The sequence below is a fragment of the Berghia stephanieae genome, chromosome 1, assembly GCF_034508935.2.
Source record: "Berghia stephanieae isolate SIO BIC M18660-M18661 chromosome 1, UCSD_Bste_1.3, whole genome shotgun sequence".
In the NCBI taxonomy this organism is placed as follows: domain Eukaryota; kingdom Metazoa; phylum Mollusca; class Gastropoda; order Nudibranchia; family Aeolidiidae; genus Berghia; species Berghia stephanieae.
Window position 1 is genome coordinate 115,781,675 of NC_088360.1, and position 20,050 is coordinate 115,801,724.

The window sequence follows — 20,050 nt, forward strand, 5'->3', positions numbered from 1 at the left end:
TTCTGTCTCTACATTTTATTTGAGGAGAACAAATCTTTCACCATCCAAAATTGACAAACATTTCTGCTGGGAATGATTGGTAAACGGGAAAGATTCTAATTTCGAATGCGTTATAGGCAAGATTACCTAAACATTTACTGGATTTATTTATTCTATGTAACCAATGAAAGTTGATTTGATGACTTCTTAATATATTTTATTTCACGCTTCGAATTATTCTCTCTCTATTCAACCTCCCACCCAAAAAATATGATATAATAATTTTTTTAAAACAACAAAAAAAAAAACAAACAAACAAATAAACAAACAAACAAACAAAAACAATAAAAAAAAATCAAACAAACAATACCAACCCCCCCCCCCCCAACAAAACATACAAACAATGGTTTTTTAACGACACATACCTATTTACAGGTCTGATAACCCAAATAGCTATGGGCTAATTTTTGTAATGGAAATACTCTCAAACCAACGCAAAATATTGTCCATACAGCAATTTTAACTCAAGCCCATAGTTGCTTTCGTTTTGTAAACATGGTTAATCAAACGTTTCCTTAAGCAATCTCTGAAACATGGTTATTGCAAGAAGGGCAATATGCGACAATGCTATCTCTATTGTTTCTGACGTTTATCATCATATCAGAATTTAGCCCAATACACTGGCTGATACAAAGTTCAATAAGCCTGGACTGATAACAGGAGATAGGCCAACACTTACTCATTTCTTGAGCCCATTTCACTTTTATCTACTTATTCATTCCTGATATGAATTTCAAGAAAACAAAAGTCTATATTGGAGATAGGTTATTGCACCTTTCTGTGTGGATGAGCGAGCCGATTGCATTCTTTATCACACGCTCTCCACTACCACAAGTAAAGGGTCGTGTGTTTGAATCCTGCGGTTTATTTGTTTGTTTATGGCGCTTGAGACATTATTCGAGGTAATTTCATTTCAGCACAATTTAACCCTTTGCTTACCAAGTACAAGAAAATCGTCACATTCCAATTCCCATATTCTCAGTTTCACTCTCCACTGGTATAATCTACATCTCGTAGTCCCAGGTTCATTCCCCATTGGTTCTCATGTCCTATAGTCTCAGGTTCATTCTCATCTGGTCCCTCCTACAATAGTTTCGGCTTCAATTCCCATTGTATTCATCTCCCATAGTCCCAGATTCATTTCCCTCCGATATCCTCCACCCATAGTCCCTGGTTCACTCCTCACTGAGGTTTCGGGAAAATGAAGTACCCTTCTGGGTTCACTCCCCACTGATGTCCAAATCCCATATTCCCGGTTTCACTCTCCACTGGTATCTACCTCTCGTAGTCCCAGGCTAATTCTCCATAGGTGCCCACCTCCTACAGTCCGGCTTCAGTTCCCACTGGCATCATTTCCCATAGCCCCAGGTTAATTTCCCTCTGATATCCTCCTCCCATAGTCCCAAGTTCATTCCCCACTGGTGTACACTTCCCTAAGTCTCCGGTTCACTCCCCATAACTTTGTCGGGTTTCGTAAAAAAATAAAACAACGCTCTGAACAATGGATCAGAGGCAGGGTCTGGACAAAACCAAATGGTCTCATCCATGAATAAGAACAGGAAAAAATTGGAGAAGACAAAGATAACGGGGGAAAGAGGGCACAGAGAATGTGGACCAATCTAGGGTTCTCCGCCCTAACACACGACTTGACATATAGGTTTTGGGTTACGGTCCGGCTGTCGACAGTCCAAGTTGAGACCTAAATAGGCTTTTTTACTTATATACATCATCTCGCCATCGATCTGTTTTCTATTTGTGTGTGTGTGTGTGTGTGTGTTTAAAGCGGGCATTTGTATCGTTGTATGTAATCAAGCGCCTTGAGCCTGTTGATATCGGGGTAATGTGCTATACAAATGCCATCTTTTATTTATTAACTAATCAATCGAATATGGGAGGTGGGGTGATTTGAAAGAAATTGAGTAAAAATGTAACTGTTGACTCCTGGTTTGAAATTCAGTTCACTGCTGGTTTGATATTCACCTTGTTGGAGCTCCAAATAACTCATTTAGTAGAACACTTGTTTTACGCGCAAAAAGTGCCAAGATCAATCCTAGTCTTGGCACTGTAGCTATAAAAGAAATGAATGAATTTTGGCATCTTTAAGCTCATTAAAAATCTACATCACAAACAAGTAGCAACATGTAGAAAGTCTCCTCGATGAAAGGCCCCAGCTGGTGTAAGATCAATGCCAAGTCTCATTCCATGACAGAACCAAAGGCCAAATAAAACGCACAATAGATATAAGGGGATAGAAGTGAGTGGCTCAAAAGTAGCCCTTACAACGTCCAGCAATAAGGAGAAAGTCACAAGTAAAGGTCCCATAAAATTAGAGGAAACAAAAATGCAATAAGAATGGAGCCTCCTCCCATCCGTGTGGAAGGGAACAATTATTGGATAAGAGAGTAGGATTGTCCAACCAGTACAATCGTCAACTCTCCTCTTCCTCCTTGCCCAACCCACGTAATTGGAAAAAATACAAAAGAAGTAAATAAAATGAGAAACATTTCTTTATTGTGTAAATAATTAGAAAATGTTCTTGGATAAAATAATAAATTCTTCAACATAGCTGGCAAATGGGAATAAGGCATTATCTAAATAAATGCAAACATTTTGTAATTATAACAAAAAACAAAAAAAACAAAAGAAAAACAAAAAACAACAAACAACCCGAATAAAATAAAACCATTGAAAAACAAACAACCAACAAAAAAATCCCGAAAAAGACACCCCCCTCGCCCCCATAAAACAAAAAGAAAAAAAAAAAAAAAAACAAGAAAAGAAAAGAAAAAAAAACAAAACACGACACACACAACCAAATTTCAGAGATAATGGATATGTAGCAGTTGTAAAATATTCAAGTTCTTGAACGTAAAGATGTAAAATGTAAAGCGCATTGCGCAACTTTGTGGTTATTGCACCTTATAAAAGTTCAAGTTTTTTTTTCTCTTAATTAATGTGGAGAATTTAAAAAATATCAAACAATGAATGGATTAACTAATGTAAATCATCTCAAAACAGACAAAAGATAATACAATTTTCTTATGGTTCCTACAAAGTTTAATCCGTTCATAGATTCATATTACTGAGGCAAAATTGTAATATATATTGATAAAAAAAATATCTGTAAGTTGGGAATGGAAATATTGCACATTAGCCAGTTTCAAGGTGAAAATTTCTCAAAAGCGTCTAAATGAAACATTTAATGGTTTTAAAGAGATTCGACGGTTTGTAAAGAGAACCAAAATGAATTCTGAAAATAAAATATTTCCAACACTAATGAGTAAAGGATATAAATTGACATTTAAATATTCATTGTAATAATTTTCCCCTTTTCCTTTTCAGGACTAGAATAAAATTGTAGATAATGACATAATTAGAATTGTAAATAACAATGTGAAATTGAATGTAAGCTTCAATTTAATAGACGAAAACAGATAAAATGGACGTTTCGGGTTTCCCCTTTATCAACAAAACAGGATGAATGAAAACACTACAGACAAAAGAGATAATGTGGTAGTGGCATTTTTAACAACGCCATTACCACATTATCCCATTCGTCTGCAGTGTTTTCATTCATCCAGATTTGTTGATAACGGGGAAACCTGAAACGTCCATTTTATCTATTTTCGTATATCAAATTGAAGCTTACATTCAATTTCACATTGTTATTTATTTCTTCGAGCTTCGAGCAGCAACATTTACATAATTAGAGTTGTGCAAGTTATGAGTTATAGTAATGATAATAAATAATATTATTCCGTTCCAACGAAGCACAATTAGATTTAACAATTTACTTAATGCAGCAATAACAATCATTACAATTAAACCAGAATTTAAAAACTAAAAGGACCTGATTAATGGGGAAAAAAATTCTTACCTCGTTTTTGTTTGTTTTGTTTTTAAGGGTTTTACGGCGCTTGCAACACATTTAGTTTATATCAGCGCCAGTAAAAAGGAAGAAAATGGGATAGTAAAAAGTTATAGAATTACAATTAAAGCACCCAAGAAAAAGTAAGACATAGGGGAACTGGAAACAAATAGGGATCAGATGTAGATTCCAAGAGCAAACCACCAATGTACTTAGTTTGAGATCACCTAAAAGTCTCATCCAGACACAAGCACAGGTCCCAACTAAGAGGCATACACTCAAACGTTTACCAATCATATAATATAATATGTAAACTAAACATAATACAATGCATAACAGAGAGATGATTTACAAGGAAAAAAATATCATCTCCCAAAACTATAACTATACATTCGACTGTTTCCCTCCGGCAAGGATCAGAACAAAACTAAGTAATCTCATTCCAAAACAATGACAGGAAACAATTGGGAAACGGGTATGGGGGGATATAAGACACAGCATGTACCACTCTGCCCACTATGGGAGGTCAGGATCCCCACCCAGAATTCTTACCTCAATGCTTGTTTTGACTAGCGTTGAATTCCCATTGTTAATGCATTTAGAGTATATTTTTTAAATTTAATTTCCAACCGAATTTTTAAAAACATTGCAATGAAATACAACAGAATGTCTTTACTATAAAGACATTGAATAAATAATCATAAGAGAAGGTCTATCTCACGACTTTCTTATCAGTAAAAGTAACATATAAATTGTATTATAATATTTAAAACCAATAATCCAATATACAAATTTTAAAAATCATCAGAAATATGATCAGAAGTGGTTTTGACCTCGAAAGCAAGAGAGCGGTATCGCTCCCAAACGTATTTGGGATAACTTTTAGGTGGACATACCAGCAGTGATAGGGTAGCTGCAGTCTGATAGATTTAAAAGAAAATACTTTGGAAAAGACAAGTGCCCTATCTAAAGGTTAACAAACAGTTGTTGCTGTTCGTTTTAGCAATTAAAACCAGGATATATTAAAGCGCCATGGCCTTATGGCTCTGAACAATCACATGATTTGGTGGTTAAAAAATTCAGGTATAACATTGTTATAAGAGTAAATAGAAAAGAAAAGTTCTAAAATCAATGCACGTGATGAGAGAAAGGTAATTAACATATTATCACAAAAGCAAAAGGGAATGGTAAAGAAACATGAAAGAGCTGTTCAGATCACGTATATGTTGTGTTAACAAGGTGAAATACAACTTTTTTAAAATAATGACATTACTATATAATTAATGGCTGCATTGGAATGGAAACATCTGACTTAACACACTTGTATTGTTTTTATATTTCAATATCACCATTGCAAATAATGATGTCCTCCACCTCACACCTCCAAGTCCTTTCTCCTCATCCAAAATATATTTTTTAATCAAATGAATAAAAATAAATAATAAACAAACAATAAAAAAGAATGTTAAATGTTCCTTGAAATTAAAAAACAAAAGTAACAAAAGTTCAAAAACAGTTTGATTGATATGAAACTTTAAACTTTCGAGTCTAAACATTTTCCATAAAATAAAGGGAAGACGTATGAGATACTTTAGAAGAGAGATATTACAGGTGAGAGAGATAAAGGGAAGAGATATAGACTTGAATGTATAATTGACCCATCACCTCACAATGCCATTCATGCCAGAATAGTGAACCAATAATAATAAAGAAACTCTGTCATGACAAGAAATACATATGCCAATGTCATCACATCTTGTTTCACAAAAAGCAAGGCATTCAAATTGGAAAAAAAAAGAATAATTAATCCTTGAATTTTAAGGCTGCTATTTGTAAAAATCACATTTTCATTCACCTAAAAAATACTTATAAAAAAACGCATTAGAGACAAAAAAATGTTAACGATATGTAACATAGGCTAGTACCTAACATTAAGATAATAATACCACATAATCTCCAGCACAGTTTCCTTTCGGATAAGCCAATCAATTCAACGAAATCGTATTTTACCATGCAGTTGTAGTAGTTTGAGAATATTGATCAATTTTCATTCTCTAATTAATATCATTAATTTAATAATAATAATACTGGGTATTTCATCAAAAGATAATTCTTAAATCTGAGAGTCCAAGGAATCTGTGTTTGAGGAAACTGTGTTGGGGTGTAAATATATCATTTTATGACTTTAGAGAGAACAGAAGGGAGTGGAAGTGCCTGGTGGACAAACACAAACAGGATTTCCAGCAAAATCAATTACACAATCACCAGCATTGCATATTTGTGGTTTGCACACTGTGGGTGGCACAACTTCCTCACATGTGTCACCTGTAAACCCAATTGCACAGTCACATTTTGGTACCTCCCCATCCACATTTTTACACGTACCTCCATTCTCACACACTAAATCTCTGTCACTGCATGAGGTGGTGATAGGTATTTGACAGAAAAGGCCATTAAAACCAGAAGGGCAACTACAAAATGCGCCCACTTCATCGATGGAGCAGTTGCCTCCATTTATGCATGGAGAAGGACTACAGGATTTTACTAATGTTTCACATACAGGGCCTGATGTTGGAGGAGGGCAGTCACAAATAAAACCCTGAGGACTGTTTACGCTGTTTTGACAAATTCCTTCATTCTGGCAAGGTTTGGATTCACAAAGGTCGAGCCTTGTTTCACATACTTGACCTGCAGATTACATGAGTAACACAAGTTGGAGTATTATTACAGACAAATTCGTATTTTATAATGATTTGAAGTAGTTTTGACTCCATGTGATTTGAATTTTAAAAAAGATGGAAGTTTAGGTTTCACATCTATCTTTTTAGCATAAAACATTCTTCATTTTCTTAATAAAAAATTATGCGTAATTTTAATGTGTATTATATATATTAAATACCGGCCTTATGAGCCTCCTAGCGCTGACAGACTTAAGGTAAATATATTGAATACAGCTAATCTATTCATCATTTATGAGATTTCTCAATTATCATATAACTGTAACATTCAATAAAATAATTGTAAATATGCAACATTTTTAATAGAACGCCTGTAAACATTTTTTCATGATTGAATAAATAAATAAATCATTATTATTCCCCCCCCCCCCCCCCACTCCTCTTTCTCCATCCCCTGACTCCTCTTTATCCTCCTTCTCCTCCTCCTCATCATTATTATTATTATTATTATTATTATTATTATTATTATTATTATTATTATTATTATTATTATTATTATTATTATTATTATATTATTATTATTATATCATCATTATTATTATTATTATTATTATTATTATTATTATTATTATTATTATTATTATTATTATTATTATTATTATTATTATTATTATTATTATCATCATTATTATATGGGATAACATAATCATTATTTGCGACTTAAATGAAATACACAGCACAAGTTCAACTTAGAAAAAAAAAAAAAAAACAACCAAAAAAAAAAACAACCAAAAAAATAAAACAAAATCCTTTACCAGTAAAGCTTGGTGTACAAGCACACTTGAAAGCTGTTGAATTGCCAGGTATATTTGCACAGGTTCCAGAATTCAGACAAGGTGCTCTATCACAGGCCAAGACAATGTTTTCACATCTTGTTCCTAAATTGTTTGTAAAAAGGGACATCAGCATTGATATCTACATTTAGATGTCAATGTCTTTAATGGTTTGGAATTTAAAAAGAAGAATTCCGATAGAAATGGAAAAAGTGGAGAGAAGTGAGTATATGAGAGACAAACAAAAGTCAATAAGTAGATAAAACGAAATCAACTTTACTCCATTTTATTTTTATGGAGAGTTTCACAAGAGAATGATTTCATTAAACTTAATGGCACTGGAGAATTCTTTGGTTTAAGTCGTTAAGTTTCTTTCTCTATTTGATTAAATAATTTGGAGAAATTTCACCATAAACCCTACTGCATTGTCATGTGTATATTAAATTTTTGTTCCACGTGAGATTGTAAAAATCCATTAGTTTGAGATATCAAAACAATCTTTGCTTGTGATACAGTTGAGACTGATGCTGGACTAAATTGCCAAGAATATAGTGAAATAAACAACGATCAGTTATAGCAATAGAATAAAAATCAGGAAATTAATATAATCATGTATACGAGTATTTTATTGTATCAGGAATTTCATGTTTCATTAAAATACTGCCAATATATATAATAAAAAGTTTGTTCCTGGCAGCAATTTTTTGTTACATTAGTATCGTTATTCTTACTTTTTTAAAGTGTACAAATTGAAACGACATCATGTCAACGTACCAGTAAAATTGTCTCCACAAACACACAGATATTGTCCCTCATCTTGGTTTATACAGGTCCCATTGTTCAAACAAGGCTGGAAGTAACATGGAGGTAGCCTTGTTTCACATTGTAATCCTGTGAATTCCTCTTGACACGTACACGAATAGGAAGACCCAATTGAAGTACAGCTACCATTGTTAAAACAAGGACTTGAGAGGCAGGCATCAGATGATTTGTTACAGGTGATACCTTGAACAGGATGAGCAGATTGTAAAAAAATTGGAAGTTTCATTAGGTAGTAGATAAAATGCTAGAACCAACATACTTTTCTTTTCTTTAAAAATCAATGTGAAAAAAATTGCATGAAAAAGCTCATGGTTACATTTCTTGTACAATCTTCTCAAGAAAATTTAATTATAAATTATATCAGATTGAGAGGTAAAAAGTATGAAATTTGTATTAAGATCCAGTGTGGTATTAAAATCAAAACACATGAAAAAAATGAGTTACCTGTAAAACCCTCCGTGCAGTTGCAATATGGAGTTCCATCAGATGTCAAATCACAGATTCCGTTTGTGCATGTCTCTTTTTGACACTGTTTGATCTTCTCATTGCAGAGTGTCCCGAAGTAACCAGGGTCACAAGAGCATTCGAAACCTGCATTATTGTCAACATTGACACAGGTACCATTGACACAAGGAGAGTCAGCACAGGGGAATTTTACCTCACACTGCAAACCTTTGTAGTTGACAGGACACAAACACAAGAATTCTGTGTTGTTATTCATACATATACCTCCATTCAAGCATGGAGAGCTGCTGCAAGGGACATAAATCTCACAGCTTTTTCCCACAGCTCTAGCAGGACATACACAACTGTAGCCTCCGTTATTTGCTTTCTGACAGGTTCCATTATGTTGACATGGAGAATCTTTACACGGGAACTGTGAAAATTGACAAGAGTCTCCGATGAAATCATCTGGACACTGGCAAGTGAAAGAATCTCCAACATTCCTGCAAGTGCCGTTATTCTGACAAGAAGAACTGTAACAGTGGTCTTTTATTTCACAGTTGTTGCCTTTGTAGGAATCAGAGCATTTACATTCATATGAGTTGTCTTCCTTGTTCTCACAAGTGCCCTGATTCAAACAAGGAGAGTCTGAGCACGGCAATTTTGTTTCACAAGATGATCCTGAGTATCCAGCGGTGCAAATACAGGAAAATGAATCAACTCCATTGTTGACACATTCTGCATCGTTAAGACATGGAGAACTTACACAGGGAAGAACATTTTCACAATTTGATCCTGTCACTCCAGGCCGACAAATACATTCATATGAATCATTAACATTCAAACAGGCAGAGTTAAGTTGGCATGGATTACTGCTGCATGGTAGAAACGTTTCGCAAGTCTGGCCAGTATATCCAGTGCGACATTTACACTGAATGGCATTATCCAGTACAAAACAAGTGCCACCATTAAGACACACATTTTCATTACAAGCAGAAGCTGTCTCACAATTTCTACCTATGTAACCATCTTTGCACTTACACGAATAACTATTTTCAGTCTCAACACAGTATCCTTCATTAAGACATGGCGTTTGGTTGCACAATGGCTCTTTTTCACAAAGTTGTCCAGAATATCCTTGAGGACAGTTACAAGAAAACTTATCAGGAGACAAATCAACACAGGATCCATTGTTAACACAAGGCTGTGAGAGGCATAGGGGAGAATTTTCACATTGAGAACCATGATAGCCATTAACACAATCGCAATATGTTCTATCATCTCTCAATTTACAAGTTCCACCATTAAGACAGTTGCCATTGTTAATGCAGCCTTTGATATCACAGTGTTTTCCATAATATCCTTGTGTACAATTACACACGATAGTTCTATTATCCAAAGATTTACAAATTCCCCCATTGAGGCACGGGCTACTACCACATGGATTGGATACTTCACAATTCATACCGGTGAAGGTAAGAGGACATGTACAGGTGTATGTGCCACCTCTGTCTGTGCATAACCCTCCATTTTGACAAGGTAGAGAGTTGCACGCTGGGATTTTTCTTTCACAATGTTGGCCTGCAACAAAACAAAAAAAAAAGATAATCAAAATCTTGCTAAAATGTTTAATAAATTGGGAAATCATTGTTTAGAAAAAACCCAGTATCGCTGGGATTTTTCTTTCAAAATGTTGGCCTGCAATAAAACAAAAAAAAAAAAGATAATAAAAATCTTGCTAAAGTGTTTAATACATTGGGAAATTGGGAGTCGCAAATAATGGGTTGAGGAGAAACTAACCTACTAATATTAAAACCAATAGAAATAGTAAGGGCACAACAAACCACCACTATCAAGTCAGTCCATTCAAATTCAAAAGAAAAAGAAGATGCCATGCATCAGATAGCTTACATAAATTGTTATTTTCAGAAATATTATCAGAGCTTCAGTTGATGATTATGATTATAATGATGGTTGATTGGGCCTTTCGAAATGCTCATTATTGCTTTAGTTTTAAGATTATTATGTTAGCTTCTCCTCGGCCCTTTAATGGCGAGTATGGATTTTTTAAAACAAAAATTTTCTCCAATTTTATCTGAATATAACTCTCTATAGACTTAACCATTTTCATCAAGACACCGGTAACAACATCGCAACTCCAACTAGTCGCAGAGTTGTTACTTGGTCAGGCATGTGGTTATTTTTGGATGAAAAAAGGGAATTATTTCTTGACCAGGCTAAAGTGAACTCGAATTCCACCTTTTAAAGTTTAAAATTGATATTTGGATAAAAGATTCAGTGCTTTGTATAAAATTGTTATTTAAGTCCATGATCACATCTGATGGTAAGCCCTTCAAAGTTTAAACGGACAAGGAGTGAAAGTTGTCTTAGCATCTGAAGCATTATACCAACAGTACCAATTGCTTGATACGTTCTGATAGAAAGCTAGTTCATCACAGAATGCTTTCATTCATATCTAACACCAGACTCTAATGGGAAATCACTGCTGAGTAGACAGGGAAATAAGAAAAAGTTCAATGTAACACCATAAGTATGAATAAGTAGTCCATTGTCATTTGAAGCATTCTACACAAGTACCTGTGTATCCATTGGAGCAGTAGCATTCATAGTGACCCACAGGGAGGTTTTTAGAGCAATACTCTTTTCCACGCCGGCAACAGAAGGCTCCATTATAGCATGGGTTTGGATTGCATATATCAATCACTTTCTCACAGTTGTCTCCAGTATAAAACTCATTGCAAGAACATTTATATGCATTGATGCCGTCAACACAAACACCTGTTGATGGAAAATGTGAGCAAAATATAATTTTAAATAAAATCTTATTAAAAAAAAACAAAACAAAAAAAAACTGAAACAAATCCATCAATTCACTGTAACATTTATGTAACTATAATTATATTTTTACTGTAACCTTCATATATGGGAAAATTCCTACTTAGGGTAAAATTTGCATCTTAAACTTTTGTGACTTTCACTCATTTATCGCAATAGAGCGGAGAGAACATTTAATGGAAGACATTATATATGTCTCACCATGCAATTTTAATAAATCATCCATTCCATAAGTTATAGAGAAAACAAAAATTATGAAGTTAGGAATCGAGCAATAGAAACATAGTTGTAGAAAATGTGTCCAGAGAAACTTTGATTACATATAAGCGACGATACCTAACTAATCTCAAAATAAAGAGAGAGAGAGAGAGTGAGAGAAAGAGAGAGAGTGAGAGAGAGAGAGAGAGAGAGAGAGAAAGAGAGAGAGAGAGAGAGAGAGAGAGAGAGAGAGAGAGAGAGAGAGAGAGAGAGAGAAAGAGGGAGAGATGGACGAAAAAAGGTATCCCTTCAAAACTCAAACGGAGATTATGACCAAACAAACCATTGTCTCCACAAGGTTTTCCCACACAGTCATCAGTATTGACCTCACAGAGAGAGAGAGAGAGAGAGAGAGAGAGAGAGAGAGAGAGAGAGAGAGAGAGAGAGAGAGAGAGAGAGAGAGAGAGAGAGAGAGAGAGAGAGAGAGAGAGATGGACGAAAAAAGGTATCCCTTCAAAACTCAAACGGAGATTATGACCAAACAAACCATTGTCTCCACAAGGTTTTCCCACACAGTCATCAGTATTGACCTCACAAAGCTGACCTTCGAAGCCTTGTTGACATACACATGTAGGAGTGTTGGAGTTTTGGTCAGACGGGATGCAAATGGCAAAATTCTTGCAGGGATCATCTGGCAAGAGAAACAAGTCATGTGCAAGGACATTTTCAAGTGGAATGACTGACACCAAACAGTTTACTATTATTAGATTAAGATATATATAAACTCAGATCTTGCAAAAGAGACAATCTAAATTAAAATTTGGGCCATGGACAGATATTTCAATGTTTACGATAAAATTTGAAATAAAACAATATATCTTGCACATGTGATAATGAAATAACTTCAGACTGTCTGCTTTACAACTGACCTTTTCAAATATTTGTATGAACAGAGATGTCATTGAGCGACTTGAGGCACATTTATGCCGCATATCTGATCGCGGTTAATTACAATCGATAAATCAATTGATGAGACCACAAAATTAATAGCAGTTTCAAATTCCATTGGCTATCAAATAATCAGAGAATATTGGTGTGTTCGTTGGCAAAGTGAAAGTAGCAGGAGAAGTACAGCATAAACCAATTATTTCAAATTGGTCATAAAAACATTTCAATATAATATAAAACAAAACAAAAACAGGTTGGATGCTATGTTGTTGAAAATAAAGCTATGAAATCTTTCTTATAAGCTAATGGTAGAACTCCCCCCGCCCTCACACACACACACACACATTATTCCAGTGATTTTCACTTAACTTGATCACATAATATGTTGGTTTTTAAAGAATATCATTTGCCATTAAAAAACAATTCTCACTGCTGCAAAGTTGGACTCTTTCACAGTTTTTTCCAGTTCTTCCCTTTTGACATTCACATTCAAAATATCCCAATTTATCTTTGCACACCCCATCATGAAGACACGGCTGTGGTAAGCATTCGTCAATCTCAATTTCACAAAAAGAACCTGTAGACATCAAAATAATGCAAGTCATGTAATCATTGCAATTTCAGCCTTACTCTGTGTGTTCATTTATTGTTGTTGTTGATTTTTTTTCTAAAGAACCAGATCAATAGAGTAAAATGCTAGATTTAATAATTATCATATAACGTTTCAGTTTTGCTATTAAATTTGGTTCCAAAAAAAAAAGAAATTCAATGAAAAAACAATCCCATAAAAAATTTACACATATTCCAAAAAAGTATTATTTTACATATCACAAGAAATTAGATCAGGTAATGCTGTAACAAACATTTGTTAAGTAACAAAATTATTTTAGTATCATTCGATTGGTCACATTTTCTAACAAAAAAATGAATAAGCAAAACTGCGACAATTTCTGCAATATCAATGTCTATCTAATCCTCAAACTTTACCTATGAATCCAGGGGAGCAAATACATTGACACTGGTCACGAGTAGCTTTGCGGGTACTGCCATTTTGACACACTGTGTTGAAACATGGATCTTGCAACAATCCACATCGATCTCCAATCCATCCATCATTGCATCTACAGTAAAAGCCATTCTCTCTGTCCTTTAAAAAAATCCACCTCTGGTTAGTTTTGATTACCACAGATATTTCTCATATCATTATGAGAAACAAGAGAAAATGTAATCTATAAGCATCTCTCACATGTAGAGAACTTATCATGCTAAAACTTTGTTGTCATAAAATAGCCTAAGAGGAGAGGGAGAACAATAACCAATAACTTTTCAGTCTTAACATTGCTAAATCAAAATTTGGGTTTTATACAGCACAACATTAACATTTTTTTTGTCGTAGACTTAATTCAAGTGTATTATTTTTACATTAGTTTATTTTCCTGAGCCATCTAAATTTGTACGTTTAAAAAAAAAATATCTTAATATAATATAGATAGTTTTGTTGAAATAAGAATCGCCTCAATCTGATGTTATGTCAGAGAGAACCTGATGATGCAATTGAATTTCAAGTCTAAATTATAACATTCAAGTTACATTCAATGCTATCAATGAAAAAAAAAAGTACCATTTCTCAAACTGCAAAAAATGGTAGATTTCGTTAATTCCAACCAATTTTATTAGAAATTCATATTTCTCCGTCTGTTTAATTCTGACAAACATAATACCAAATTGATACTGTGAGTTATGATTTTTTTTAAAAACCTGAAAGTGCAATATACCTCACAAATCCCGTTATTACTGCAAGACTCTTGTAGACATCTTGAATCAATCTCAGAACAAGTTGGACCTTTGAATCCTAAAAAAAAATAAACATTAGGAATAAATTAGCTCTTTGTTCTCTTTATGAGGCCACGGAAAAGCACATTTGAGATCATAAAAAAAGTCTTCAAATCAAATTATAAATAGGGCATGGATTTTATACATTTGCATAACAGTTATTAAAATTACTTCCAGTAACACACCACAAAAACAAAGAGCTTTTACCTGGTATACAGTTGCAATGAAAAGTTGAACCCAACGGTGTACAGACTCCTTCATTACAGGGATCAGCGTCACATGCTAATGTCAAAAAGATAAAAAAATTACCAAAATTTAACTCATTGACTTGATATCATTAAAAAAATAAGTCACTATACACTGCCTAATAGTTTATATATGGGATGAAATCATTATTTGTCATGAAAGATTTTAAAAAAGGAGTGATTGGGTAGTTGGGTCTGTTAGATCTGGTGGAAATTACTTTGTGATAGACAAGCGTCCTATGCAAAGGGTAGCAAATAGTTGCTATTGTCCATTTCCTGCTAGAGAAACTGGGATAAACTCTGGCTCCATGGGCCTAATGGCTCTGAAGGACAACTTTTGTTTTACTTAACCCATAGAGCAGAGTGGCAAAATGACCAATAGGGCCTCAGTTTCTTGCTCAAGGAATAAAAACCCGAGCTGCCTAAATGAAGTTCAAACATGGGTCTTTTGGGCGGAAGTGTAATGCCTATTTGTCAACATAAAAATAAAAACCCTAAACTAAATCACATTCTAATGGAGTGCTGGCACTGTACATAAATCAATTTCTATTTTAATTTCTTAAACCATTAAAAAGGCCAATTCATGAATGTTTAAAGATTTAACTTTACTATTCCTAATATCAATATCAAGCTGGTTATATAAATGCTTATGAAAAACTTTTCAATTTTTACGGAGGTTTGAATTTAGTTATTAAAAGCGATTGCTATGACAATCCATGATTTTAATTTATGGAGAGGAGAGATGACTCTGAAAGAATCAGAACATGTCATATAAACCATTTTAAAGTGGCAATTCAGACCCGAGTCTGAATAGTCTCCCATGGCTATTCCGACTCAAACTCCAATGTGCGAGCACAAACACAGAGGGGATCACAGTACACAGTACGGGCAGTGAGCAGAAGGTGGAACTGAGAGAAGCAGAAGAAGAGTTCAGAAGAAATTCTGTTTTGCCTTTATCAGACTGCCTCAGCTGATAGCCCTTCTTCGGACTGTAGAAGGATTGTTGCCTGTTTAACACTATAATATCAAGAATATGCATTGTTTTGTCTTGATTTTATTTGGACATTGAGTAAATTTGATAGAAAAGCTGTTTCCTAAGACTAACCCTTTTGTTCCTTTTGAAGGGTTTTTAAACTCTTTTCTTTTTAATTTCAAACTGAACTGAATTGATCGATTGATTTTGTGTTTCTTGTTAAATAAAGTGGCTTTAGACTACCTATTGCTATACTATTATTATTTTCATTTGCATCAATTTTATGTAATTGTCAATAATTAAAATAAAGTGAAAGTTAAAAAAAAAATCCCAACTAAACAGACTATACAGACACAGGGGACAATTCAGACCCCGAGTCCGAATAACTTGTTGATTGCACATGTGCATTGGAGTTTGAGTCCGAATATCCATGGGAGACTATTCAGACTCGAGTCCGAATAGCCACAATCTAATCAATTATCTCTATTTCTCAGCTCACAACTCTTTAAAAATATTTTTGTGAAAAGAACTTTTTTTCGTTAACAAATCATTCAAAAGTGAAGAAAGTGTCATGAAATGTATTAACTCTTTAATATTCAACCTGACAAAAACCGACAACGGCCTAATATTCATGGGCGGGGTAGTAGAGACTGGCCTCAGTAAGTAAAATCCAATCGTTGTGAAGGAAATGACAGGCCTGTCACTGGCGCAGGATGTTTTCAGCTGATTTTTATAAAGTTGCCGACAGAAAATAAAATATGTTGTCGAAATTGTGATTTGGATCCTATTTTATTTGCAGGTGAAAATCATTGACATTGCACTTTATTTGGTAAAAATCTGGAAAAAATTACGACTTTGGTGATGAAAAATGACTTTGATGACAATTATTGTAAACTTTAAAAAATATTATGAATAATCTATAACTCCTTTATTTGAGGGGTGATATTGTCATTCTTGGTATTGCTTTTAGTGTAATAAAGAGATAAGAACTTCAGAGTTATTTTTTCTGATGCGAAATTATTATTCTGTAATTTTAGCACCAAGAAAATAGTTGGTAAATAAATATGTTACACCTCTTTGATCTACCGCCACCGTCATTTGTGTAGAATTGTGAATCAAGCGTCTCAAAGTCTTCGACCAATCACAGGATGTCTAACTGGCTGGCCGAAACAATGACGCAATGTATTACGCTATTCTTATGCAAGGAATATAACACCTTTTGAGTAGGCCATAAAGCTAATAACTAAAAGTAAAACATATAATTCTGAGGAATTTGAAAGTCACATTGCTGAAATCAGCTTGAAAAAAAGAAGAACATTGGTCCTTATTTCAGAAAAATCGGTTGAAAACCAACTGTTTTACGAATAAATTTTGATTTTAAAAATTGCTTTTGATTATTTTAGCTTTTTTAAAGTAACTTTTCTATTTATCGACCGATTTTCTTGATTTTTATATCATTCTTTATAGCTCAATGAGACGAGATCAGTGATATACTTTGTTTCAAATGTAACTAGAACATTATTTAGCTTTTTTACCTATCAACCGTGCCTGGATAATTTATTCATCAACGTAGTGATTGTGACGCAAGTATCCAATGAGCGTCTTCCACTGCTTCAGCGATTACTCAATGCATTGTTGACAGCTGTTGACATGTGAGCTGTCAGAACGACCAATCTTTGAAGGGTCAAGATGCTCAATAGCCAATCATTCTTCGATCAAAAAACTTAAGTACTCACGAGAACAAAAGTTTGAAATTTGGTGATGGACGGACCTATGAAATAGTTTCTGGGTGGAGTTTAGCCATGAGTGACCGTAGAAAACAAAAATGCGACTGCAGACATGATATGATATGATATGATATAAGTCCAGATTTATGTAGGCTTTTACAGCCTTTTATCTGCTCTTGTGCATTCGTGAACGTATATAATTCAAGTCTCTCAAAACTGGGCATGCCACATAGTGGAAGGAGGTGTCTGAATTTAACTTTACAAACAGTATTTTTCTGTTTCACAATGAGCATCAAGACGGCACTTGAATGCCTGCAATGAAGGGGCGTCGACAACTGTTGCAGGCAAGCGGTTCCATTTGTCGACTACCCTAACTGAGAAAAAGTTCTGCCTAAGGTTTAGAGAACACCTTTCTTTGGAGAGTTTGAATCTGTGTCCTCTGGTGGTGCTGGTGGAATCAAGATTTAGAGGGCTCATGCTAACATAGTATAAATTATGTGTGTATTTGTACGCTTCAATTAGGTCTCCTCTGTCTCTCCTATACTGCATGCTAGGTATTCTTATCTTTTTCAGTCTTTCTGTGTATTCTAGATCTTTGAATCCCGGAATGACCCGAGTTGCGCGTCTTAGAACACTTTCTATGAGGTCTTTGTTTTTCTGTAGTCGTGGTGCCCATGCTACATTGCCAAATTCCAAGTGGGGACGTACAAGTGCAGTGAACAATTGTCTCATGTTATCTCTATCAAGATGAGTGAACGACCTCCTAATGAGGCCAACAATTCTGTTTGCTTTATTTATTTGGGTTTCTATGTGCTTAGAGAACTTCAGTTCCTGATCTACTAACACACCTAAATCTTTTTCCTCTTCAGTAGGCTGAAGTATGACAGTCTCGCTAGAGTCATGTTTTCTCATTATGTACTGATGGTGCGGGTTTCTATATCCCAAGTGCAAGACATGGCACTTGTCTGCATTAAACCTAAGCTCACTGTACCAAGCTGTCAAGATCACTTTGGAGCAGAGTTATGAACTCTTCCTTGTCTACTCTAGAGAACACCTTAGTGTCATCTGCATACATTTGGCACAGAGAGTCCACAACGTCTGGAAGATCGTTAATAAATATTACAAACAAAACTGGACCAAGGCAGCTTCCCTGCGGAACACCACTCGATACTGGTGCCCAGTCCGAAAAACTGCCGTTCACCCTAACACGCTGTCTTCTCCCAATCAGGAAATCTGAGATCCAAGCTAGCAAACATGAACTGATGCCATATGATCCAAGTTTCTTAATAAGGCGTTGATGTGGAACACTGTCAAATGCTTTGGCGAAATCAAGGTACACTGCATCAACAGGTATGCCACTGTCCAAATACCTAGTCCAAGAGTCGAGAGCAGCTAACAAATTAGTGATACATGAGCGTTTTGATATAAAACCGTGTTGATACTCAGACAGCAACTTTTGTTCCATTAAATATTTGACTACTTTGTCCCTAATCACGGATTCCATTATTTTGCAAATCACACACGTTAATGATACTGGACGATAGTTACTTGCTTTGCTCTTCTCACCCTTTTTAAAAAGTGGAGTTATATTTGCATCTTTCCAGATGCTGGGCAGCTTCCCTTCCCTAAGTGACTTGTTGAACAACTCTGCTAAGGGTTCTGCTAGCTGTTCTGCCAGTTCTTTTAGTACACATGGGTGTATCCCATCAGGGCCAGAGGATTTCGAGGAGCCTAAATTTTTAAGCTTATTCCACACATCTTTACCAGTGAATATAATGTCACTAAGAGAAGAGTCAACTTCAGATTTTTCACAATCAGGAATATCCCCCACTCTCTCGTTTGTGAATACACTACAGAAAAATGTATTGAGGAGGTTTGCCTTATCTTTGTCAGCTGACACAAGTTTACCATCAAAGAGTAGGCTTATATTAATCATCAAAGGATGTCTACATGATTGACATGGCCATATAGGGAACTCATTATCTACTCCCCCAAAAATAATCTGAACACTAGAGGGTTTAAATCGATTTCTTTTAAAGGATTCAATTTGAAGTCTATTGATAATTGATTCATTTGTCATTAAAATTGTTTATTTATTATTTGTGTGTGTGTGTGTGTGTGTGTGTGTGTGGGTCTTCTCTCATTCTAGCTGCAAATACTTACCAGACCCACCAGAAAAATCTGTGGCGAAACAATCTGACAAGAAACACACAACTATCAATAAATAAGGGAGAGATTCAGTGCCGATATACAGTTCCATTGTTGAGTCGTGTCTGCTGAAAAGTTTTGTGTTGTGGGTCAAACATGAGTCGAGGACCCAGGTCCAGGAGTTGAGATTTTATACCATCATTTTCCTCGTCCTTATCACTTTCGTGGAAATTTTACGCAAGTATGAAAATTGAAAGGTTCACAGATGCAATTTCACATAATTCCATACACCCAATATTATGAGGGTATTGTTTTGCCTCTCTAAATCAAAATCATAGACTATGCCACACCCATTTTCAATCGCTTCCTACTTTCGCTTTCTGTGGAATCAAATGAGCTAAAATGTCAGATTAAAAACAAGCTAAAATTAAAATTGGT

The 20,050-nt window shown here is 34.8% G+C and overlaps 1 protein-coding gene across 1 annotated transcript; it reads right to left on the reverse strand.

The window, feature by feature from the left end:
* Positions 1-4,380: 4,380 nt before the first annotated feature.
* Positions 4,381-19,994, reverse strand: LOC144962840 (uncharacterized). The gene is made up of 11 exons (XM_078896164.1): positions 19,628-19,994; positions 14,727-14,801; positions 14,462-14,538; positions 13,674-13,833; positions 13,117-13,263; positions 12,286-12,429; positions 11,283-11,483; positions 8,685-10,265; positions 8,193-8,423; positions 7,401-7,523; positions 4,381-6,595 (listed from the first exon to the last, which is right to left on the reverse strand). Exons 1-11 carry the CDS (start codon positions 19,722-19,724, stop codon positions 6,093-6,095), a joined length of 3,339 nt encoding a protein of 1,112 aa, XP_078752290.1. The 5' UTR covers positions 19,725-19,994; the 3' UTR covers positions 4,381-6,092.
* Positions 19,995-20,050: the final 56 nt, after the last annotated feature.

Bases quoted from the DNA above. Each gene is read 5' to 3' on its own strand.
- LOC144962840 (XM_078896164.1), bottom strand. From the start codon at position 19,724: ATGGAACTGTATATCGGCACTGAATCTCTCCCTTATTTATTGATAGTT. The intron at 13,264-13,673 runs GTAAAGTTTGAG...TGATGTCTACAG, and splicing joins TTGCTCCCCTGGATTCATAG to GTTCTTTTTGTGAAATTGAG. The intron at 10,266-11,282 runs GTACTTGTGTAG...GTTTTGTTGCAG, and splicing joins CTGCTCCAATGGATACACAG to GCCAACATTGTGAAAGAAAA.